The sequence below is a fragment of the Pleurodeles waltl genome, chromosome 12 (assembly GCF_031143425.1).
Source record: "Pleurodeles waltl isolate 20211129_DDA chromosome 12, aPleWal1.hap1.20221129, whole genome shotgun sequence".
Lineage (NCBI taxonomy): Eukaryota > Metazoa > Chordata > Amphibia > Caudata > Salamandridae > Pleurodeles > Pleurodeles waltl.
In genome coordinates, this window is record NC_090451.1 from 505,567,024 (window position 1) to 505,588,489 (window position 21,466).

At 40.5% G+C, this 21,466-nt stretch overlaps 1 protein-coding gene across 2 annotated transcripts in view; it reads right to left on the bottom strand.

The window, feature by feature from the left end:
• The window catches only part of LOC138267970 (cytochrome P450 2J2-like), a 257,476-nt gene that overhangs the window by 10,620 nt on the left and 225,390 nt on the right, over positions 1 to 21,466 (bottom strand). The window contains exon 9 of one of the 2 annotated variants that reach the window (XM_069217267.1): positions 1,364 to 1,499. The exons of the other annotated variant lie outside the window; for it this stretch is intronic. Coding sequence (XP_069073368.1) covers positions 1,480 to 1,499 — 20 coding nt within the window. The 3' untranslated portion in view covers positions 1,364 to 1,479. Of the gene's footprint in view, positions 1 to 1,363; positions 1,500 to 21,466 lie in introns of those variants that run through there. 2 annotated transcript variants of the gene reach the window in all.

Consider the following 21,466-nt stretch of genomic DNA (forward strand, 5'->3'; position numbering starts at 1 on the left):
GACTCTACTTAAACCATATACTCCTCCCCTTTAGTAGTAAGAGTGCCCCTTTTCCCACAAACTTTGTTATGCCCCTCCCACAGTTACTACCACAATCTATACTTACATGTGCAGAGACTCCAATTGGAGCAAAGAACTCTGCACACATAAGTATAGGCAAAACTTACAGTTTGAAGTGCATTTTATAGTATGTTCTATAGTACTACAAAAGCTACTTGTAGGAAGTTGTATATACTATCTCAAAGTGAGAGATAGTCTGCACAGAGTCCAAGGGTTTCCCTTAGAGGTTGATAATGGCAAAATTAGATAATACTAATGCTCTATTTTGTGGTAGTGTGATCGAGCAGTAGGCTTATCAAAGGTAGTGTTAAGCATTTGTTGTACACACACAGGCAATAAATGAGGAACATACACTCAAAGACGTAACTCCAGGCCAATAGTTTTTATATAGAAAAATATATTTTCTTTTCTTAATTTCTTTTAGAACCACAAGATTCAAGACTTGAGGTAAGTACATGAAATGCAAAGCACATCACACAGGTAAGTATGGAACTTTGATTCAAAGCAGTAGTACTCACAGTTTAGGTTAGAATGGCAATAAGCTATTTTAAAAGTGGACACTGCAAAAATCAACAGTTCCTGGGAGAGGTAAGTTTGATTAGTTTTCTCAGGTGAGTAAAGCACTTACACAGTCACTCTCCTGGGCATAGGCAGCCCACTGTTGGGGGTTCAATGCAACTCCAAAGCCACAGCACCAGCAACACAGGACCGGTCCGGTGCAGAGGTCAAAGGAGGGCCCAAAATACATAGGCGCCTATGGGGAACAGGGGTGCTCCAGTTCCAGTCTGCTAGCAGGTAAGTACCTGCGTCCTCAGGAAGCAGACCAGGGGGGTTTTGTAGAGTGCTGGGGGGACACAAACAGGCACACAAAACACACCCTCAGCTGCACAGGGGCAGCCGGGTGCAGTGTGCAAAGCAGGCGTCGGGTTTGCTATAGACAGCAATGGAGGGACCCAGGGGTTACTTAGGCGATGCAGGCAGGGCACAGGGGGGCTTTACGGGCCAGCCACCAACTGGGCTAGGATGAGGGCCGCCTGCTGGTCACTCCTGCACTGGTGTTAACATACAATTGGCAGTGGCTGTGCTCAAAGGTTCGCACTTCCTTGGTATACCAGCTTAGTTAATATAGTTCTAATACATTATCACGTGGGTGCCAAGCAATACCACACCCAGCCACTTCAGGTGCATAAATCCTGGTTGAAAAACAACCCAATCTCATAACATGATGTATCACGGCACACCCCCAGAAAGTCCATAAGTCAGTCCTTAATATTGTTGTAAAGAATCGTATAGCACCACAGTATAGTTCATCAAGCAGATTTTAATTCTTTGTTTTTTTGTACATCTCCGATATAGACCACAAGTGTTCCATGTGCGCAAGACATCCTTCAAATGAAAATACAGCCGACACGTGTTTCGTCAAAAAGACTTTTTCAAGGCTGTAACACAAATACATATAAAGAAAAAATGCATATCATTGTACCAACACTGGTATATAACATGGTTACAAGACGAAAATAAGTAGACTAACGTCCTGTAGGACCATGCAGGTATAGAATAGGACTTTGATAATAATAGCCAAAACACAAAGGGGTCTCCCTTGTGAGAGTGTGAGGCAAGAGAAAAAGAAGATGTACTGATCGAGACCCTGTGAGGGAAACGAGACACATGCAGTGCGTATGTTGAAAGCCTATAGCCCAAAGTGGTACATGCAACACAAAAAGTAGAGCTGGACCATTACGTGCAAAGAAATATAAAAAACGGATGAGATCGTGGCATATGAAACAAATAAGAAATCAATCCAACCCAAAGCAAGCAACCACTTGACCTACCAAAATGATCTACATTAGTGTCTCATCAGAATACTATAAAAGTGGTTTCCAGTGTCCTCCAAGTATATTATAATGCCATAAATAAATCAATTTCATGGCATGAAGTATGGAATAAAAACAACGACCTTGATAAGTCTGGAAAAAAAGAATGGTATGTAAATCACACCACTGGTAGAAAAGACAGAGGGGGTCATTTTGACCTCAGCCGTCTTTTCTCAAGACCGCCGAGGGACCGCCATGCGGAAGACCGCCAGTGGTGGCGGTTTGCCGCTCGGTGTATTATGACTGTTGGCAGTTCTCTGTCCTTTTTCAGACGGAGAGCCGCCAACAGCCATACTGGCGGGCGGCGGGGAAGTGGAGGTTGCTCCACCTCCACCACCACGTCAACAGAACACCGCCCACCGAATCACATCCTGTGATTCGGCGTGGCGGTGTTCTGTTGATGGTGTGGTGTCGGCGGAGCAGCCCCCATGGCTCCCGTCCCCTCCCGGAGGATCGTCAGACCAGGTAAGTCGATCGTCCGTGAGGGGAGAGGGTGGGGGATGTTGTATGTTGTGTGCGTGCATGGGGGTGTGCGTGTGTGTATGTAGTGGGGATGTCTGAGTGCCTGTATGCTTGCGTGGGTGTCGTGAGTATGGGAATGAGTGCGTGTATGTCTGTAGATATGTCTGCATAGTTTTGTGCGTGTATGTTTGAATGTGGGTGTGTGTGTCTGACTGTGTATGTGGATGTTTGCATGTATGTCAGTGTGTGTGCGTGTATGTGTGTTGGTGGTGCCTGCGTGTGTGTCGTGTGTGCATGAGTGAAGTGATGTTGGGGGTTGGGGTGGAGAGGGGGTCCTGCCACCTTTGGGGGGTGGCAGGGGTGGCGGGGGTGTAGGGGAGGGAGTCGGGGTGGGGGTGGGGGAGACCCCTATCAGTGCCAGGGAAGGAATTCTCTGGCACTGATAGTGCTTACCGCCATGGATTTCATGGCGGTTCAAACCGCAGGAAATCCATGGCGGTAAGCTGGGTCCAAATACCGCCGGCGGTATAGTGACGACCGCCGGGCTGGAGACCCTGGTCTCCAGCCCAGCGGTCGTCTCCGCCCTGGCGGGCGGAACGGAGAAGCAGCGAATGACCATGGCGGTAACCGCCATGGTCATAATAAAAAATAAAAAAAATGCCAGCCTGTTGGCGGTCTTACCGCCGCTTCTCCGCCATCCGCCAGGGTCGTAATGACCCCCAGAGTTTGCCTTATCGAAGAAACCATTAAAGAACAAACGAGTCAAGCAAAGAAACTCCCCTGTACAAAGTAACATGTCTATATATTGTGGTGGAAAAGAGAGAGGAAAAAGTTGTCTTATATGTTACATACTACACCGATAAAATATGATCTCATGTCCGTAGATAAACAGAGCTATTATCAGCATAAGATACCAAAAAGGAGAATCGTGCTATCGACCTCCCACCATCACAATGTAATAAAACTCCAACCGGAAATGAAAAATAATTCTTACAGTACCCCTTAGCATAATTACAAGCCCACACCATTACGAGTGAAAATACTGCGTTTGACTTGTAGCAAAAGTTAAGTGTATTGAATTTAATAGCCACTGCCAGCGTGAACTACTAAATATAAAATAACCAAGATACAAAATTCCAATAATGATGACCGACACCCCGAAAGCGTGCTAAAACTCACCGTCACCTTCCGTGCAGCACTCGTCTTTCAGATGTATCAAGAACCTACGGTCGCGCGTGTCAGACATTTTTAAAGGTGGACCCTGTCTGTCATAGTTATTGAAATAGACGACGGACTAGGCTAAAAGCAGAGATCTGAAGAGTACAATATAACCTCAGTCGCCATTTTAGAACATGCACCATGGTGTTAAAATTATAGAAAGAGAAAGAGTGAATATCACAAATGGCCGATCAAGTGAAGAGACCCATATGTGTATTAAAGAAATAAACACCAAATTGACAATATAATACCAAAAGCAAGTATCTGGGCAATCATAGCTATAAGGAACTAATTACCAAGCACATAGCAGATATGTCCCTGCATTCTGAGGTCAAATGAAACCATGCAGTGTGGACAATACCATATTATTCCTTGGATCACATATAACACCCCTACCCAAAAGAAAGGGCGCATAATCTAAAATATCATGTATATGGGGTAAGATATATTCTGTATCTATATACATAGATGATGTGAAGATTACATTCTTGACTTAACCAAATTAGAAAAGCATCAAATAAGTAACATGTAGCATGATATGAATATAAACACTGTAATCACCAGCAAAAAAAGACAATACATACGCAGCATATTATTCCAAAAACACATGTAGGTCCTTCTCTGTATTCAACCCTTCCTCTACCGCTCTCAATCTAATTATCCATTTACTCTCCAGCTGTCTTAACCTCAGATTTTTATCCCCACCCCTAGCGCAGGTGCCTATAGTATCCATGCCATGCGTGGATATGTCCAGTACCTCTCTCTGACCATGGGCCATTTTATAGTGTTGTGCAAAGGGGTAGTTGGTGTCATTATGTCTTATGGCCCTGATATGTTCCTGGAACCTCTCCTTAAATGGCCTGATTGTGCTGCCTACATATACACAGTTACAAACACAAATTAGGCAATATACAATAAATTTAGTATTGCAATTCATAAATTTAGTAATCGTATATGTTCTGTTTGTGTGGTAACAAAAAGTAGAGATTCTATCTTTCACATAATGACAAATACTGCATCGCCCACACTTATAAACACCATTGGGTAAATTAGGCAGCCACATCTTTTTTACTGGAGAGGGTGGTAGATAACTATGACATATCTGATTCCTATGCGTGCGTCCCCTACTGTGTCCAATACATGGTCTGGTAGTAATTCCTTTACTCAAGGTATTGTCTGATAAAAGTAACAACCAGTTTTTCTGGCATATCTTGTAAATCTCTGGACAAATTATGGTGTACGGGAAAATGAAAGATAATTTAATTTGTTCCCTCCTTATATTCTTATTCTTTTTGCTAGTACCCATGGTAGTGCGATTAGTATTGGAGACTAAGTTAAGCCTATTGACTCGATTAATTCTTGCTTTTGTATCTTTAAGAAGTTTCTTAGGATACCCACGTGCTAGTAGTCGTTCTTCCATGTGATTTAGTTCTCGTGCAAAAACCTCATCCTGACTGCAATTACGTCTGATCCTAATCGCTTCACCATATAGTATTGCATTAATCTGTGATCTAGGATGGGCACTAGAAGTGTGTAGTATGGAATTACATGCAGTAGGTTTCCTATACCTTTTTAAACAGATCTTGTTGCCCACCATGTAGAGAGTTACATCCAAAAAGTCAATCTCTGTCTCACTATGAGTACTAGTAAATTGAAATGATAAGAATTGAGACTTAGATGTTCAATAAATAAGTCGCGGGACCTGACATCACCTGACCAAAACATTAAGACATCATCTATGTATCTCCCCCAATATATAATGTGTTCAATAAGTTCTGGTGGACAGTCGTGCCAAATTCAGTTTTTCAAAGAAGCCCCTGTATAGGTTGGCAAAAGATGGAGACATTTTTTTGCACTGGTGGGTGGTTCCTCTTGGTCCTGGGGGCTGTGGGTGCAGTGCTTGGTCCAGGCGTCAGGTTCCTTGTTACCAGGCAGTCGCGGTCAGGGGAGCCTCTGGATCCTCTCTGCAGGCGTTGCTGCAGGGGTGAAGGGGGGTCGACTCAGGGTACTCATGTTGTCGTAGTCGCCTGGGAGTCCTCTCTGCGGTGTTAGTTCTCCTGAACTCGAGCCAGAGTGAGAAGTCTCACGCTTTCGGCGGGAAGAGAGAGTTCTTTAAAAGTTGCTTTCAAGTTGCAAAGATGTTGCAGTTTTTGAACAGTGCTGCTGTTCTCGGGAGTTTCTTGGTCCCTCTGGTTCAGGGCAGTCTTCTGAGTCCTCAGAGGTCGCTGGTCCCTGTCGGATGCGTCGCTGTGCAGGTTCTTTGAGTCTGGAGACAGGCCGGAAGGGTTGGGGCCAAGTCAGTTGGTGTTTCCGTCGTCTCTGCGGGGCTTTCAGGTCAGCAGTCCTTCATCTTTCTTCAGGTTTCAGGAATCTGATTTCCTGGGTTCAGGGTCACCCCTAAATACTCAATTTAGGGGTGTGTTTAGGTCTAGGGGGCAGTAGCCAATGGTTACTGTCCTTGAAGGTGGCCACATCCTCTTTGTGCCTCCTCCCTGAGGGGAGGGGGGGCACATCCCTATTCCTATTGGGGGAATCCTCCAAACTCAAGATGTAGGATTTCTAAAGGCAGGGGTCACCTCAGCTGAGGACACCTTAGGGGCTGTCCTGATTGGTAGGTGACTCCTCCTTGTTTTCCTCACTATCTCCTCTGGACTTGCCGACAAAAGTGGGGGCTGTGTCCAGGGGGCGGGCATCTCCACTAGCCGGAGTGCCGTGGGGCATTGTAACACGAAGCCTGAGCCTTTAAGGCTCACTGCTAGGTGTTACAGTTCCTGCAGGGGGAGGTTTTAAGCACCTCCACCCAGTGCAGACTTTGTTTCTGGCCTCAGAGAGCACAAAGGCTCTCACCCCAGGGGGTCAGAAACTCGTCTCAGTGGCAGACTGGCACAGACCAGTTGGTCCAAACACTGAAGGATTGGGTAAAATACAGGGGTTATCTCTAAGATGCCCTCTGTGTGCATTTTGTAATAAATCCAACACTGGCATCAGTGTGGGTTTATTATCCTGAGAAGTTTGATATCAAACTTCCCAGTATTCATTGTAGCCATTATGGAACTGTGGAGTTTGTTTTTGACAATCTCCCAGACCATATACTTAATATGGCCACACTGCACTTACAATATCTAAGAATGGACTTAGACACTGTAGAGGCATATTGCTCATGCAGCTATGCCCTCACCTGTGGTATGGTGCACCCTGCCTTAGGGCTGTAAGGCCTGCTAGAGGGGTGACTTACCTATGCCACAGACAGTATTTTGTGTACATGGCATCCTGAGGGGGATGCCATGTCGACTTTGCCTTTTTCTCCCTACCAACACACACAATCTGCAATGGCAGTGTGCATGTATTAGGTGAGGCGTCCCTTAGAGTGGCACAACACATGCTGCAGCCCTTAGGGACCTTCTCTGGTCACAGGGCCCTTGGTACCACTGCTACCTTTTACAAGGGACGTAACTGTGTGCCAGGGGTGTGCCAATTATGGAAACAATGGTACCTTTTTAGAGAAAGAACACTGGTCCTGGGGCCTGGTTAGCAGGGACCCAGCACACTTCTTATTCAAGTCAGCATCAATATCAGGCAAAAAGTGGTTGGTAACTGCAACAGGACGCCATTTTCCTACACTACTACAAACTGCTTTTTGAGAATCAGGCCCCTAGTCTTCTCCGTCATGGTTTTTCTGGTCTTTGTTCTAATCCAGGTCCTGTCAACGTCCTTCTCCTGGTCCCCCTGGGCATTATCTTCCTTTTCCTGGTTTCCCTGATCCTGAACAACCTGGTCTGCCTAGTCCTGGTTCTTCCAGTGCCAATAGTCCACACAACTCTCATACTTCTGGTCCAGCTGTTCCCGATTCTCCTTGTCATGATATTCCTAGTCATGGTCCCCTAGGAACTTGTCCTATTTTCATTGATACTAGTGCAGGAGGGCAAATTTTCTGATGTTTTCTTAATGATTTCTAATGTATTAATCATTGGTGAATTAACATGTGAAAACAGGTGACTTTTGTAAATGGTCACAATAATTCATTTTTGTTCTCTCGCTAAGCAAAACTCTAGCTAAAGTCATAGTTATTTTCCGTTGCTCACTGCTTACATAAAAGAGTGTACTTACTAGCTTAAAAATGTGTAAATAGCTACCCCTAGTGGGCTGCTGCATTATTTCTTACAACGTCAGATTTATTAAGTCATTACACACGTTTGAACGTTCTATTTTATGAAATTGTCACTAATACGTGGTTTCTTCCTCAAGGATGGAAGTAGATGTTGCGAGTTGAGATGTTTCTTCCTGAGAAGAGAAGTTTAGACGAGATGGAACAATGGAGTCACAGACGAGACGGAAGATGAAAAGTTACTGTTATGAATATGCCCTGGTTATTGTTGATGTCATTGTATTTTAGGTTATCAAATAAAAGAACAATTGTTTGAATCGTAAACCACCCAACGTACTGACCAATCTTAGACTATTCAATATTTAATTTAACGAGGGTGTGGAGTAGTGCAGGAGAGAGAAGAGAACGAGATCCCGCTATCCTTTGGTGGTTCAAGTCATTTTAGCAATGTGGGTTTAACTGTCGATGTAGGCACGATCCTGATGGTGTCCCTTTGCCTAAGTAGACTGCATGTTGTTGTTCTACGGGTAATGTATGAAATTGCATTGATTTAATGTGTCTCTTTTGCTTTGAAGGTACCAGCTGCAACTTATAGTTTAATTGCTGCATAATAATAATAATGAATTTTTATAATAACCCGAGCTACAGTGATTTTTCTAAATTTGTGTTTCTAAATTCTTTTACACGAAGTCCAACATGTTAATGCTAATTTGTGATTAGTGAGGGAATCTACCTTCACATGCTCATGATTCGTGTTAACATTCTTTGATTGTTTGTACTAATGTATACTTTACCTTTGTTGCCAATTCTAGTGTTATTATCCAGTATTATGATACTTGAGATTATTTTCTTGAATTAATTGATTAAACTCAGATATATAAGACGTTCTAATCAGCCACTATTGATTCTGTATGCTTATCATTTATGTTTTAGAGTTATTTTCGTGACATTAGTATTGTTAATTTAGGGGAATAAATTCACAATTCTTCCTAATAAACTGGTGTGGTTATGGTTTAAGGTCCAGATCTTTTAATATATTGATTATTGTTGATGACCACATTGCTCATTTTTGACATCTCCTCAAGCCTTTGTCGTGGCAATCCATTGGCCTCTACTGCAAAATCAACTATTCAGTTTGAAGTAATAGTTATGATTTTGTGGCGCTGCAGCAGTTTTTGGTAGCAGATTATAGTTCCGTCATCACTTGATGATGTCACAATAAGAGTAATGTAACTTGTGAAAAAAAGAAAATACTAAAAAGAGATAGATTTGTTAATTTTTCTGAAATATTATACGGATCTGATAAGATGAGTTGCTTGTTGCCTTAAGTGACTTTCCCTAGTTCTTGGAGACCCTCTAGATTGATGAAGGGGATGTTTCTAGCGGTGTTTGGTTGAATTGAGAGAGGTGATTTGCGCTTGCACAGCCTAAGCTAATTTGCAGATGATTGAGCTGTATATGAATTTAGAAGGAGTTTGTGTACTCCAGTAGAGTTTAGAAGGAGTGGGCTTACTCCAATAGGAATGAGAATAGGGAAGCGGCGTCCTTCATTTGAGTGTGGCGCTTAATGCAGGAAAAATTATCCACATGGTTGTTGATGACGGAACTAAGGAGAGAGGTCTAAGACTCCAGAGTATATTGAAAAGTGTAGTGAAACACTTGGTACATGTTGTAATTTGTCCATTCAGTAGACCGATCCGGCATGATTGGTAAATCGAGGTTGTGAGATAATTGGTGTGATTGAAATAATACTGAAATTTAGTGAGTACTAAGTGCACTAGGACAACAGTCCAATGACCAGTTGAGAAGTAAAATTTGCATGTCGAATTTTGCTCGCGAATGAGGGGAACTGTGAAAAAGAATAAGCGGAAGCCAAAGGTTACTTTGAAAGGTTCCTTAAGCAATTGTATTACCCTTCCTGTAGTAAATAGGTACATTTGTTTTCATATTTTGTTTGAAGTTTTGCTCGTGAATTAATATTGCTTTGATTTGAAGTGTGAGTTGTAAAGAAGTCAGACCGAAAAACTTTGTCAGCGTCTCAGCGATGGCACTGAGAAGGGGTGTGTGTGCTAGTGTGACGTAAGTGATGCCACGCTAGGACTGGTTCATTAGTAAGAAGGGTCACGCACAGATTCGTCAATCAGTCTGATAATAACGTAATGCGATTGGAAGGTGAGGGGGTCGAAAAGAATTGTGGGATTGTAGTCACTTTTTCGGATTAGTTGTTTTTGAATAGATTTCATCATTTCTTTTGCTTAGCTTAACTTAGTTTGTGAATAATATTTTTTGTTGTGGACATCGGTTTTGAATAAGATTCGATTGAAAACGAAGTTTTTCAAGGATTTGAGAAGTGCGCTGAGAGGTGATGAATATATTTTGGCGCTGGAAGGAGATATTTGTCTGACAGAAAATACTTTGTATTTCAGGAGAAGGGTGCAGGAGCATGCCTTTGGTTGAAACATTAGGTCAAGATTACAAGGAAAGAAGGTTGTTTAGCTTTTCCAGAGAATGGGATATTTAATTTGAGAATTTTTGAGAATTTAAGGCAGAAGATGTACAGTTTCAAACCTCCTCTGAGGCCAGCACAGTACGAAGCTTCAGCAATTTGGGAGCTGGTAGCTAGACAGCAACAAGCATTGAAATTTGAGAAAAGAATGAGGAGAGTAGAAAAGACACTAGCAGAAGCTAGATGGGATGAGGAGCAGAAAAGGTGGAGAGTGGCAACTCTCCAGGGAATCAGATTATTTCCTGCAAGGACAAACGTGGATGAGGATGGGTCAAAAGATGGGAAGAAAAAGAAAAAGAGTTCTTGGGTAACTGAGGAACAGAAATTAAAAGACTTAAAATGAGTCATGTTTAATGAGGACAATGAGTTAGGCGAAGATGAAATAGTTTCTGAGATTTTGGAGACTTATCCACCACCAAACACAGGACAGAGAGATCAGAGGAGAAGTGAGAGTGGAACGAGTGGGAGAAGGATTAGTAATGCAATTCCTACTGCACCATCCACATCGGAGATATCACGGAATATCCTGAACAATGAACGAGTTCAGATGCAGAGTAGTTTTAATGATCCACTGAACAACAGACCGCAGTTGGAGATAAATATTCCTGAAATACATCCAGAGACGGCTCAGGTCATAACGACGACTACTAATTTAGTGTTATATGCAGAGCATGAGAACAGTGCAAACGCAGAAGAGTGTATCTTTTGTTGGTCCTGAAGCAATTTATTTTCCTATTACGATGGGTCCGCTAACCCCACTATATGTACAGGCAAACAATAGTGGAGTGAATTCTTTGGTTCAGGTTCAGAATGGGGTTTTGAGAAAATCAACTCCTAGACAAGGACAGACCCTGAATCAGACTAATTATTTAATAGATTTGTCTCCTGTTGAGAACTCTGGGATCAGATCTTACAGTAATCAGGGGGAGAGATTAATGTCTCCACAACACTACGAGCACCGCACAAGAACAAGATTTGGGTGCACAGGCTAATGAGGTTTCTTTGAAAGGTCTATCTGCACAAGAAATAACAAAGTGGTTAGAGGATTTGTGCAGTTCAAAGACCTTAGAGAAGAAAAACAGAGAAGAAGACACAATCAACAGAGTAAGGTTATCAATGGAAGGAAATGAACTTCTTGAAGGGACAATGGGTGTGAATAGTCTTGAGTCATATACTGAAGATCAATTAAGATATTTGTGCAAAATAATTACAAACGGAGCAGAGAAAGTACACCAGCAGTTTCAGGAGACAGCAGACGAATATGATATTGATTTAACGAAAATGAAAAGCCTGAAAAGAAGTTACAGATTAAACATGGACGAGAGAGATTTTATACACGAGGTCTGCAGGGATGAGAATTACTTGAGCAAGTACAGGTTTGGAGAGCATTAGAGAAATGGGAAGGCAGATGGATCAATAAAAGAGAAAGACCAAAGAAAGATGACATGACACAGACAGGAGACTCTGTGAAAATATTGCCGATGAGAGAAATGCCAGGAGGAAATTTTCTACATGTACCTTGGAATAGAGGAGGTATTTTAAGTTTTACGAATGATTACCAGAGGTTGAGAGAAAAGCCAGTAGAAAGGTACCAGCAGAGAGATAGGTTTGTGAAGCTTGCAAAATGTCTGTGGGAAGACCTGAATACTCTTTTTGATATTGTTGTTCCGGCAGATTTGTGGATTGAATGCAAAAGGCGTGTGGATTGGCCGACAAGTGAGCTGCAAAAGGATTTGAAAATAGGTGCACCATCCCCAGAAGTAATGAAATATTACTATGAAGTTACTGAGTTCCTGAAAACGAGAGTTTCGCCGAAAAACGATGATTGGCAACACATAGATAGAACAGCACAGGAAGGAAAGGAATCAGTCCATGCATTCTATGAAAGGTTGTTGAAAGCGTTTAAACAATTCAGTGGTGTGGAAACAATTGAGAAAGAGAGCATGAATCATGTGGTGTTTAGGTTTGTTGAAGGAGTAAAACCAGAAATTAATCAGATGATTAAGAATCATTTAATCTGCTGGCAAGCTAAACCAATTGATGAAGTGTTACAGTATGCAAAATACCGTAGTTATGAGATTGAGTTGAAGCAGAAAAAGTTGAAAGAGAAAGCAATGGTGATGCAGATTAAGGTTGCACAGACAGGATTACAGGGAATTTTTCAGCAACTACCGCAAGGAAATGGTATGTTTCAAGCTAGAGGCAGAGGTCGGGGTGGAAAGATTTTTCCAGTGGTCAATAGAAATTTGGATTTGAGTTCAGTGGTGATGCAAGATGAGCAGCAACGGCAAAAAATGTTACCATGTCATAATTGTGAGGTAATTGGACATTGGAAAAGACAGTGTTCGATGTTGAATCAAGGTGGTGTTGTGCAACAGACAAACAGTGTCAATTCACATCAGAGCATGAGAGGACCTAGAATGGAAAGTCAAAATCAGAATTTCCAGAATAATATAAATACCATGCAAGGTTTTCAGCCTTTACAACCAATGCAGCAGATACAGAATGTACAACCACAGGTACAACAAGTACAAATGCCACAGATACAACAAATGCAGCCACAGGTGCAGATGGTGCCTGTACAGCAAATGCAGATGCCGAGGCAGGTTCAAATGATACAAAGTCCTGTGGATGAACAACAGGTAATGCTTTCGGAAGTGGTCACGAATCAGAAAAAGAACAAAAGTGAAAAAACAGTTGATCAATTTATTTTACACAGTGAGGATGAAATAAAAGATGAATGGCCGTTGGAGAGTTCAGATGAGGAGGAGTATGTGATGGCAGCATCATTAAAGGTTGATCAGAGGGGTCCTTATGTAAAGGGTGAACTAAATGGTCATGAAGTTAATTTTCTGGCCGACACAAGAGCAACACGCTCAACAGTAAGAACTGTAGAGGTTCCAGACATACCAATTTCAGAGAAGACAGTTCAGATAGTAGGAGTTGTGAATAAACATCTGACTAACACTCGTACGCAACCAGTTATTGTGAAGGTTGGCAATTTTAGAGATTTTCATAGTTTTGTAATTTGTGATTCTAGTCCGGTGTCATTACCGGGAAGAGATTTAGGTCCATATTTATACTTTTTTTGTGCAGTCATTTTTTGACGCAAAAGCGGCGCAAACTTGCAAAATACAATTGTATTTTGTAAGTTTGCCCCGTTTTTGCGTCAAAAAGCGAGCAAATGCGGCGCTAAAAAAGTATAAATTTGGGCCTTACTGTGTAAAATAAATTGTTCAATTTCATGTTCAACTAAAGGGATTGAGATTGAGACAAACAGTGATGGAGAGGATTCAACGATCTCTGTCGAAAAAGAACGAGTGTCCAGAGAGTTTCTTCTGATTCATTTTGATGATCAGACAAATGAAAATGAGCAGACAAATGAGGACAATAATTCAGTTGACTTAAATGATTTCTTTCCCGTTTCTGAAAGAAAAGATCTTCCAGCTGATTTACAGGAGTGGGTCAAGTCAAAAGTTTTACGACTTGTCAGGAAAATAAATTGGCTTGATTAAAGGAGTTGAAGAACTCAGAGTGGCAGTGAAGGAGAATGTGTTGTTTCCACAAACTGCACAATATCTGATGACAAATGAGGCAACTGAAGGGATAAGACCTTTAATAGAACAATTTTTGGAACAGGGAGTTTTGAAGGAAGTGATGAGTAGCCTATGTAATTCACCAATAAAGGATTGGAAAAAGCCAAGTGGGAAAAGTTGTCTTATCCAGGATTTGAGGAAAATAAATGATATTGTGGTGAAATGTCCAGTTGTGCCAAATCCAGCTGTAATAATGTTTCAGATTCTGTGTGATGCTGACTGGTTCACAGTGATTGATTTATGTCAAGCATTTTTCCGTGTGCCTCTACATGAGGACAGTAGATATCTCTTTTGTTTTAAATTCCTGACCAGAGTCTATTGCTGGTGCAGAATTCCTCAGGGGTTTTCAGAGTCACCATCCATTTTCAATCAGATTTTGAAAAAGAACCTGGAGCCATTGGTAATGCCTTACCAATCGACATTGGTGAAATATATTGACGATTTATTAATTGCATCAAAGACAAAAGAAGGCTGTAAGGAGGATACAATTGCATTGTTGAACTTTTTAGGAGACAATGGTCATGAGGTATCTCCTACAAAGTTGCAGTATTGTCAGCGAGAGGTCAAATATTTGGGTCATTTAATTGAGAAAGGATCCAGGAGAATCTCAAAGGAAAGAGTAGTGACTATTGTGAGAATGAAAATACCAAGTTTGCAAAAGGAGATGAGGATGTTTTGGGGAATGGTAGGATATTGTCGTCAGTGGATTTCAAATTTCTCAGCTATTTCTATCCTTTGCAAAGACTGACACATAAGGATGTTTCAGATCCCATAATGATGGATGAAAAATGCATGAGAGCATTTACTGAGTTGAGAGAGAATTTGTGTCAAGCTCCAGCTTTAGGTATGCCTGATTACACAAAAACTTTCCTTTTGTTTTGTCATGAACGTGATGGATGTTCTTTGTCTGTCCTGACACAGACACATGGTGTTGTCATTCGGCCAATAGCATATTTTTCAGCTACTTTGGATCCCGTTGCAGCAGCCTTACCAGGATGCTTACTAGCAGTTGCAGCATTTGAGCAGAGTATAATTCAAAGTGAAAATATTGTGATGGGTTATCCTCTGACAGTAATGGTACCTCATTCAATAGAAATCCTATTGACACGATCAAAGACACAATACCTGACCAATGCAAGATTGGCACGTTATGAGCCAGTGATTCTCGGGGTTCCAAATGTGACAATCAAGAAGTGTACAGTGCTTAACCCAGCAACGTTGTTACCAGATGAAAGAAATTATTCAGATAGAGAGACAATACTGAACATGATTGTTTGGAAGGGACAGCATTATGCACATAACCCAGAGATGATATTAAATACACTTGTCTAGAGGACAATGATCAAATTACCTTTGTTGATGGTTCCTGTTTAAGGGATAACAGAGGTGCATTGAGAGCAGGCTATGCAGTGTGCATGATTACTGGCATACTAGAAGCTTCACGGCTTAAAGGAGTGTGTTCTGTTTCAGTTGCAGGATTGGTGGCTCTTACTAGATCATGCCAATTCTCAGATCAGATGAAAGTAACGATCTATACTGACAGCCTGAATGGATTCATTATTGCACATGATTTTGGACAAATTTGGAACAGAGAGGTTTCCTAACGTCATCAGGTTCACCTGTAAGAAATGGTGAAAGAATACATGAATTACTACAGGCTGTACAGAAACCTGAGAAAATTGCCGTGGTTAAATGCAGTGCACATCAGAGAGGACAAGATTATGTAACTTTGGGAAATGCTTATGCAGACCAAGTTGCAAAATTGTGTGCCTTAAATGGTATCTCATTTAAAGGGAATTGGGAAATGAAGTCTGAAAATGATGAAATCTATACGAATTTCACAATGCAAACTGTCGAGACCTTAGAAGAGCTGAAGGCCATACAGAACAATGTTTCATGAGAAGAACATAGAGATTCGGTGAAACATAATTGCATTCAAAAAGAGGATGACATTTGGGTGACAACAAAGGGGAAAGTGATTTTGCCAAACAGTTTGTTGACACAGAGGGTTAGATATTACCATGGTCAAGCACACATAGGAAGAGAGGCAATGATCAGGTGTTTCAAACAGTTCTGGTATAATCCAAAATTTAGGCAAGTTGCTGAACTGGTTTGCCATAGATGCATTGTCTGCTAACAGATGAATGTTGGTAAAGGAACAGTTGTCAACATGGGACACATAGGCTTGGCAGGGGGTCCATTCAGCAGAATGCAAATGGATTTTATTGAGATGCCTGCGAGTGCCGGTTTGAAATACGTGCTGTTGATTGTGTGCATTCTTAGTCACTGGATTGAGGCGTATCCCACAAGGAGAAATGATAGCCCTACAGTAGCTAAGTTATTTTTGACAGAGTTATTCCCATGTTTTGTTTTCCCGGTCTCTTTGGAATCAGATAGAGGGAGTCACTTCAATAACGAAGTGATAAAATTACTTTTTTCAGCTTTAAACATTCAGCAGAAACTACATTGTAGTTACTACCCAGAAGCCTCAGGACTTGTAGGGCGGATGAATGGAACTTTAAAGTCTTGATTGGCAAAAGTGTGTGTGTCAATGAATTTAAAGTGGTCAGATGCTTTACCTTCAGTTCTAATGTCAATGAGAAATACTTCTGAAAAGAAGACTGGTTTGTCCCCTCATGAAACATTAATGGGGAGAACAATGAGATTGCCAGCGATACTTGCAAATGCACTTGTAAATGTTACAGATGACATGGTGCTAGGTTATTGAAATAGCCTGGCTGATGTGGTTCGATCTCTTTCTCATCAGGCAGAAGCAGCAATAAACACAAGGTCAAGGCCACAACTTGAGAGCTGGTGATTGGATTATTATACAGAAGCATGTAAGAAAGTCGTGTCTGGAGCCACGGTGGAAGTGGCCCTACCAAGTCATTCTTGTGACAACAACAGCTGTGAAGGGTGCAGGTTTGCCGAACTGGGTGCATGCCACCCACACAAGAAAAGTGATAACCCAACAGAACAAGAAGAGGAGCTGTTGAGGCTACAAACAGCTAATGACATTCCAGGTAAAGAGCAAGAAAGTGAAGAGCTGGATCCTGAGAATGTTTGAGATGTACCTACTACTATGACAGATGAGAAAGAACAAGGTTCAGAAGAGATTGAACAGTCTGTGAATGGAGTAGAAGAGGAGTTGGTTCAAGAGGAAAGAGAAATATTGGTCAAGAGAAATTCTGATCAGAGGAGGGTGTCCTCAGAAGTAAGTGATCAGAGACAATTGGCTGAGAGAAAATCTGCTCAGCAGAGGGTGTCCTCGGCAAGCAGGTGGTTTGATATACCAAACCGAACAAAGGACTGACCCCATTGGGAAAGGAATTGAGGATAATCCCACCCAAGTGGATTATACTCTTCCTGAACCAGCTGCGGGAACATCAGAAGAAAAAGGTTCAAGCTCAAGTACAAATCCAATCTTGAGGAAGTTGTTGACAAAGAAGACATTAAAAGGAGACAATTGGCCAGAGAAAAGTTAAAAAGAAGGAAGAATAAACGTGATACCACCAATTCAGGAGGAAAAATATTTGAAAAAAGGAGAAAACAGTAGTGGAGAAGAAGGTGAAAGTAGTAAAAGACCAAAAAGAAAAAGAGTTGCAAGCAAGCGATATTCTGGTTCAGAATGGGCATATGTAACTACAAATGAATAGCAAGAGACATTTTTTAGTTATTGTTTTGACAGAGACACTGACATTTTTTATTCAGCTACGTGAAGATTATGGGGAAATAGATGGGAAAAAATTGGAGACTTATCTGAAAGTTGTGCTTAAACGATACATTAATAACTGAAATAGACAAATTGATAATCTGCTGCTATATCGGTTTTGACAAAAAGTTTGTCCTGAGTGAATGAACTATTGAAAAAAAACAAAAATTGTGAGGGATTTTTGTTTTGGGATTTTTGTCTGCTTTATTCTTGAAATTCTTGCATTATTTTTTTTTATTATTTCATTTTTATTCTTTTTTCCTGATTTTTGGAGACCATGATAAATTTTAGCAACCAACGCAGTAGAATTAACCGTTGCAAAATTTTAGCTTTTGGTTTGGCAGTAGCGAGTGTGTTAATGTGCTCATTGTTATTTGTAGGAGTGATTGTTTATGAGACGAATGGAGCTAACCATACTGTAGGTATTGATAATTCTTTGGATACAACTACTACATCACTAACGAAAAATAAGCTTAGAATAGATGTCAAATACTTACATGAAGAAAAAGAGCTTTCCTCTAATGTTTTCTATCACTTATTGCGTGAGTATGTTGAGGTGATGGACGCGAAAGAGTGTTATGTTTGTACGCAGATTCCGATTTCAGCGGAAGAAGGAACTAATTACCTTAGTTTGCCTGTCACATATGCTATAAGCTGCAGTCTTTTACTAACGCACATTTATAACCAAGAATATATCCATTATTTCTATTCAAATTATGACATGGTATTTTCGTTTGTACCGGTCATTGGTTATTTGAATAGAATAGCTAAGGATAATAACATAGTTATTAGGAGCGATTTCTTTGAGCCTACTTTAACCTTTGGCACTGTTTTTGCTCACCGTATTAACTTGACCTGTTTACTAACACCAGTAGAGAAGAAATTTTTATATCAATACAGAAGATAGAAGGCGAGAAATAAAGGCAAGGCTAAATAAGGGAGTGATTAGTCATAGACCTGGAATTGATTATGCTTATACTGACATTACTAAACAAGGACAATTAACATGGGATGCTGAACATGTGGGAAAGCTTTGTATATACAGGCCATGGAGTAAAGATGATAAGAGTGTTTGTGGGAACAAGTGAATGTAGACATGAGTTTATGTTTTGGAGTAAATGGGATTTTATGATGAATGGACAGTATCCACCAGTGCCTGGTATTTACTATATTTGTGGAAGAAATGCATATCACTGTCTTCCAAGAGGATGGTATGGCACATGTTATTTGGGAATAGTCTTTCAAAAAAGTTAGCAGCTGGAAGACTTGAGTAAATTTCCTAAGATGACGAGAATTCAAAGGAGACACAAGCGAGAATCAATTTCTAGCATTGTGGGAGACATTTTTGTAACTATAATTCCGAAAAAGGGCAGAGTTTGTAAATTACTTGGTTTGAGTCATTGTTGTACTTACATCCCTGACAATTCAAGAGAAGTGAGAGATTGGATTAAAAACATAACAAATAACAAAAAAGATTTAAAAGAACTAATTGAAACTAAAATTTGGGAGAGAGCTGGCAAGGGAATTGCAGCTGTGGGAAATTGGTTTGGCAACGTGGGGAAAGGAATTATATTGAAAATAATAAAATGGGTGTCGATAATTGTGTTTTGTTTAATTGGAATTTGGGGTATATATAATTTTATCAAATGGTTGAAAAAGAGAAGACTTGAGAAGAATTGGACTAAATTTTATGGGGAAAATAAAGTGAAAAAGAAAAATAATGCAAAAGTAAAAGAGACCAGGTTTTGAATTTTGAAATATTAATAAATACATTTATTATGGATTTGTGTGATGACATAAATAGTCATCAGAGGAGGGATTGCAGGAGTGCGAATTTTCTAATGTTTTCTTAATGATTTCTAATGTATTAATCATTGGTGAATTAACATGTGAAAACGGGTGACTTTTGTAAATGGTTGCCATAATTCATTTTTGTTCTCTGGCTAAGCAAAACTCTAGCTAAAGTTGTAGTTATTTTCAGTTGCTCAATGCTTACATAAAAGAGTATGCTTAATAGCTTATAAATGTGTAAATAGCTACCCCTAGCGGCTTGCTGCATTATGTCTTACAGGGTCAGATTTATTAAGTCATTACACAAGTTTGAATGTTCTATTGTTCGAAATTGTCTCTAATTGGTGGTTTCTTCCTCGAGGATGGAAGTAGATATTGTGAGTTGAGACGTTTCTTCCTGAGAAGAGAAGTTTAGACGAGATAGAACAATGGAGACACAGACGAGACAGAAGTGGAAAAGTTGCTGTTATGAATGTGCCCTGGTTATTGGTGACATCATTGTATTTTAGGTTATCAAATAAAATAACAATTGGTTGAATCGTAAACCACCCCAGGTACTGACCAATCTTAGGCTATTCAATATTTAATAAAATGATCTGTCATCTGTTCAAGGGTGTGGAGTAGTGTAGGAGAGACAAGAGAACGAGATACCGCCATCCTTTGATGGTTCGAGTCATATTAGCGATGTGGGTTTAACTGTCGATGTAGGCCCGATCCTCATGGTGTTCCTTTTCCTGAAGTAGACTGCATGTTTTTGTTCTACGGGTAATGCATGAAATTGCATTGATTTATGTTTCTCTTTTGCTTTCTAGGTACCAGCTGCAACTTATAGTCTGATTGCTGCATAATTATAATAATGATGATAATACATTTTTATAATAACCCGAGCTAGAGTGATTTTTCTAAATTTGCGTTTCTAAATCCTTTTACATGAAGTCCAACATGTTAATGCTAATTTGTGGTTAGTGAGGGAAGCTACCTTCACATGCTCATGATTTTTGTTGACATTCTTTGATTGTTTGTACTAATGTATACTTTACCTTTGTTGCCATTTCTAGTGTCATTAACCAGTGTTATAATACTTGAGATTATTTGCTTGATTGCTTTGATTAAACTCAGATATATAAGACGTTCTAATCAGCCACTATTGATTCTATATGCTTATCATTTATGTTTGAGAGTTATTTTTGTGACATTAGCATTGTTAATTTAGGGAAATAAATTCACAATTCTTCTTAATAAACTGGTGTGGTTATTGTTTGAGATCCAGATCGTTGAATACACTGATTATTGTTGATGACCACATTGTTCATTATTGACATCCCCTCGAGCCTTTCTCGTGTCAATCCATTGGCCTCTAGCGCAAAAAGGCACTATTCAGTTTAAAGTAACAGTTAGGATTTCGTGGCGCTCCAGCACTAGGACCCTGGCACTGTTTGTCCTGCTAGTCCTGCTTCTCTTCATTTTTCTCCTTCTGATCCAATTGATCCTAGTCCTTTTTAATGCCAGTCTTCCAAGTGTTGGTCTCTCTGGTCTTTGTCCTCCTGCCCGTTATACTCTTGATCTTCCTGGTTCTGCGGTTCCTCCTGATACCCTTAGTCCTAATAATCCTGATTCTACTGTGGACCAAGTCCTGCGGTTGATGATCCTGGTCTTCCTGCTAGGGAGTCTCCTCTTTCCCTTCTACCATTCAGTTGAGAACTGCCTACAAGGCAGTCAATCAGGTTTTTTTTGGTAGCTTCCCGATTTTTACACCATGTGCAATGGAAGACAAAAAGAGAGCCTAGTAGAGAATCCTCCTAACACCTCTTTTTTTTTTACACATGCTTAACTCCAGCCACACCCACGTACTGCAAAAATGTAGAGTTTAGGAACTTGACACAGAGACCTATATTTATTATGCATTTCTCTGTGTATCAGTAGCAAGTTAACTCTGGTGGTTAATGCACTTGCTGGAGAGATAGCTGTTTATTCTCTGGTCACAGGTTTGAAGCATTATAAAATAACACGGATGGTTAAGGCTCTTGTTCAGAGCATAATGTTGAGGTCACAGATTTCTATTTTATGTTGGATAGCTGACTGGTTTAGTGGTTTTGTTGTGGACATCCATGTGTTACCTATAGTCATGAAGTATAATTCTGG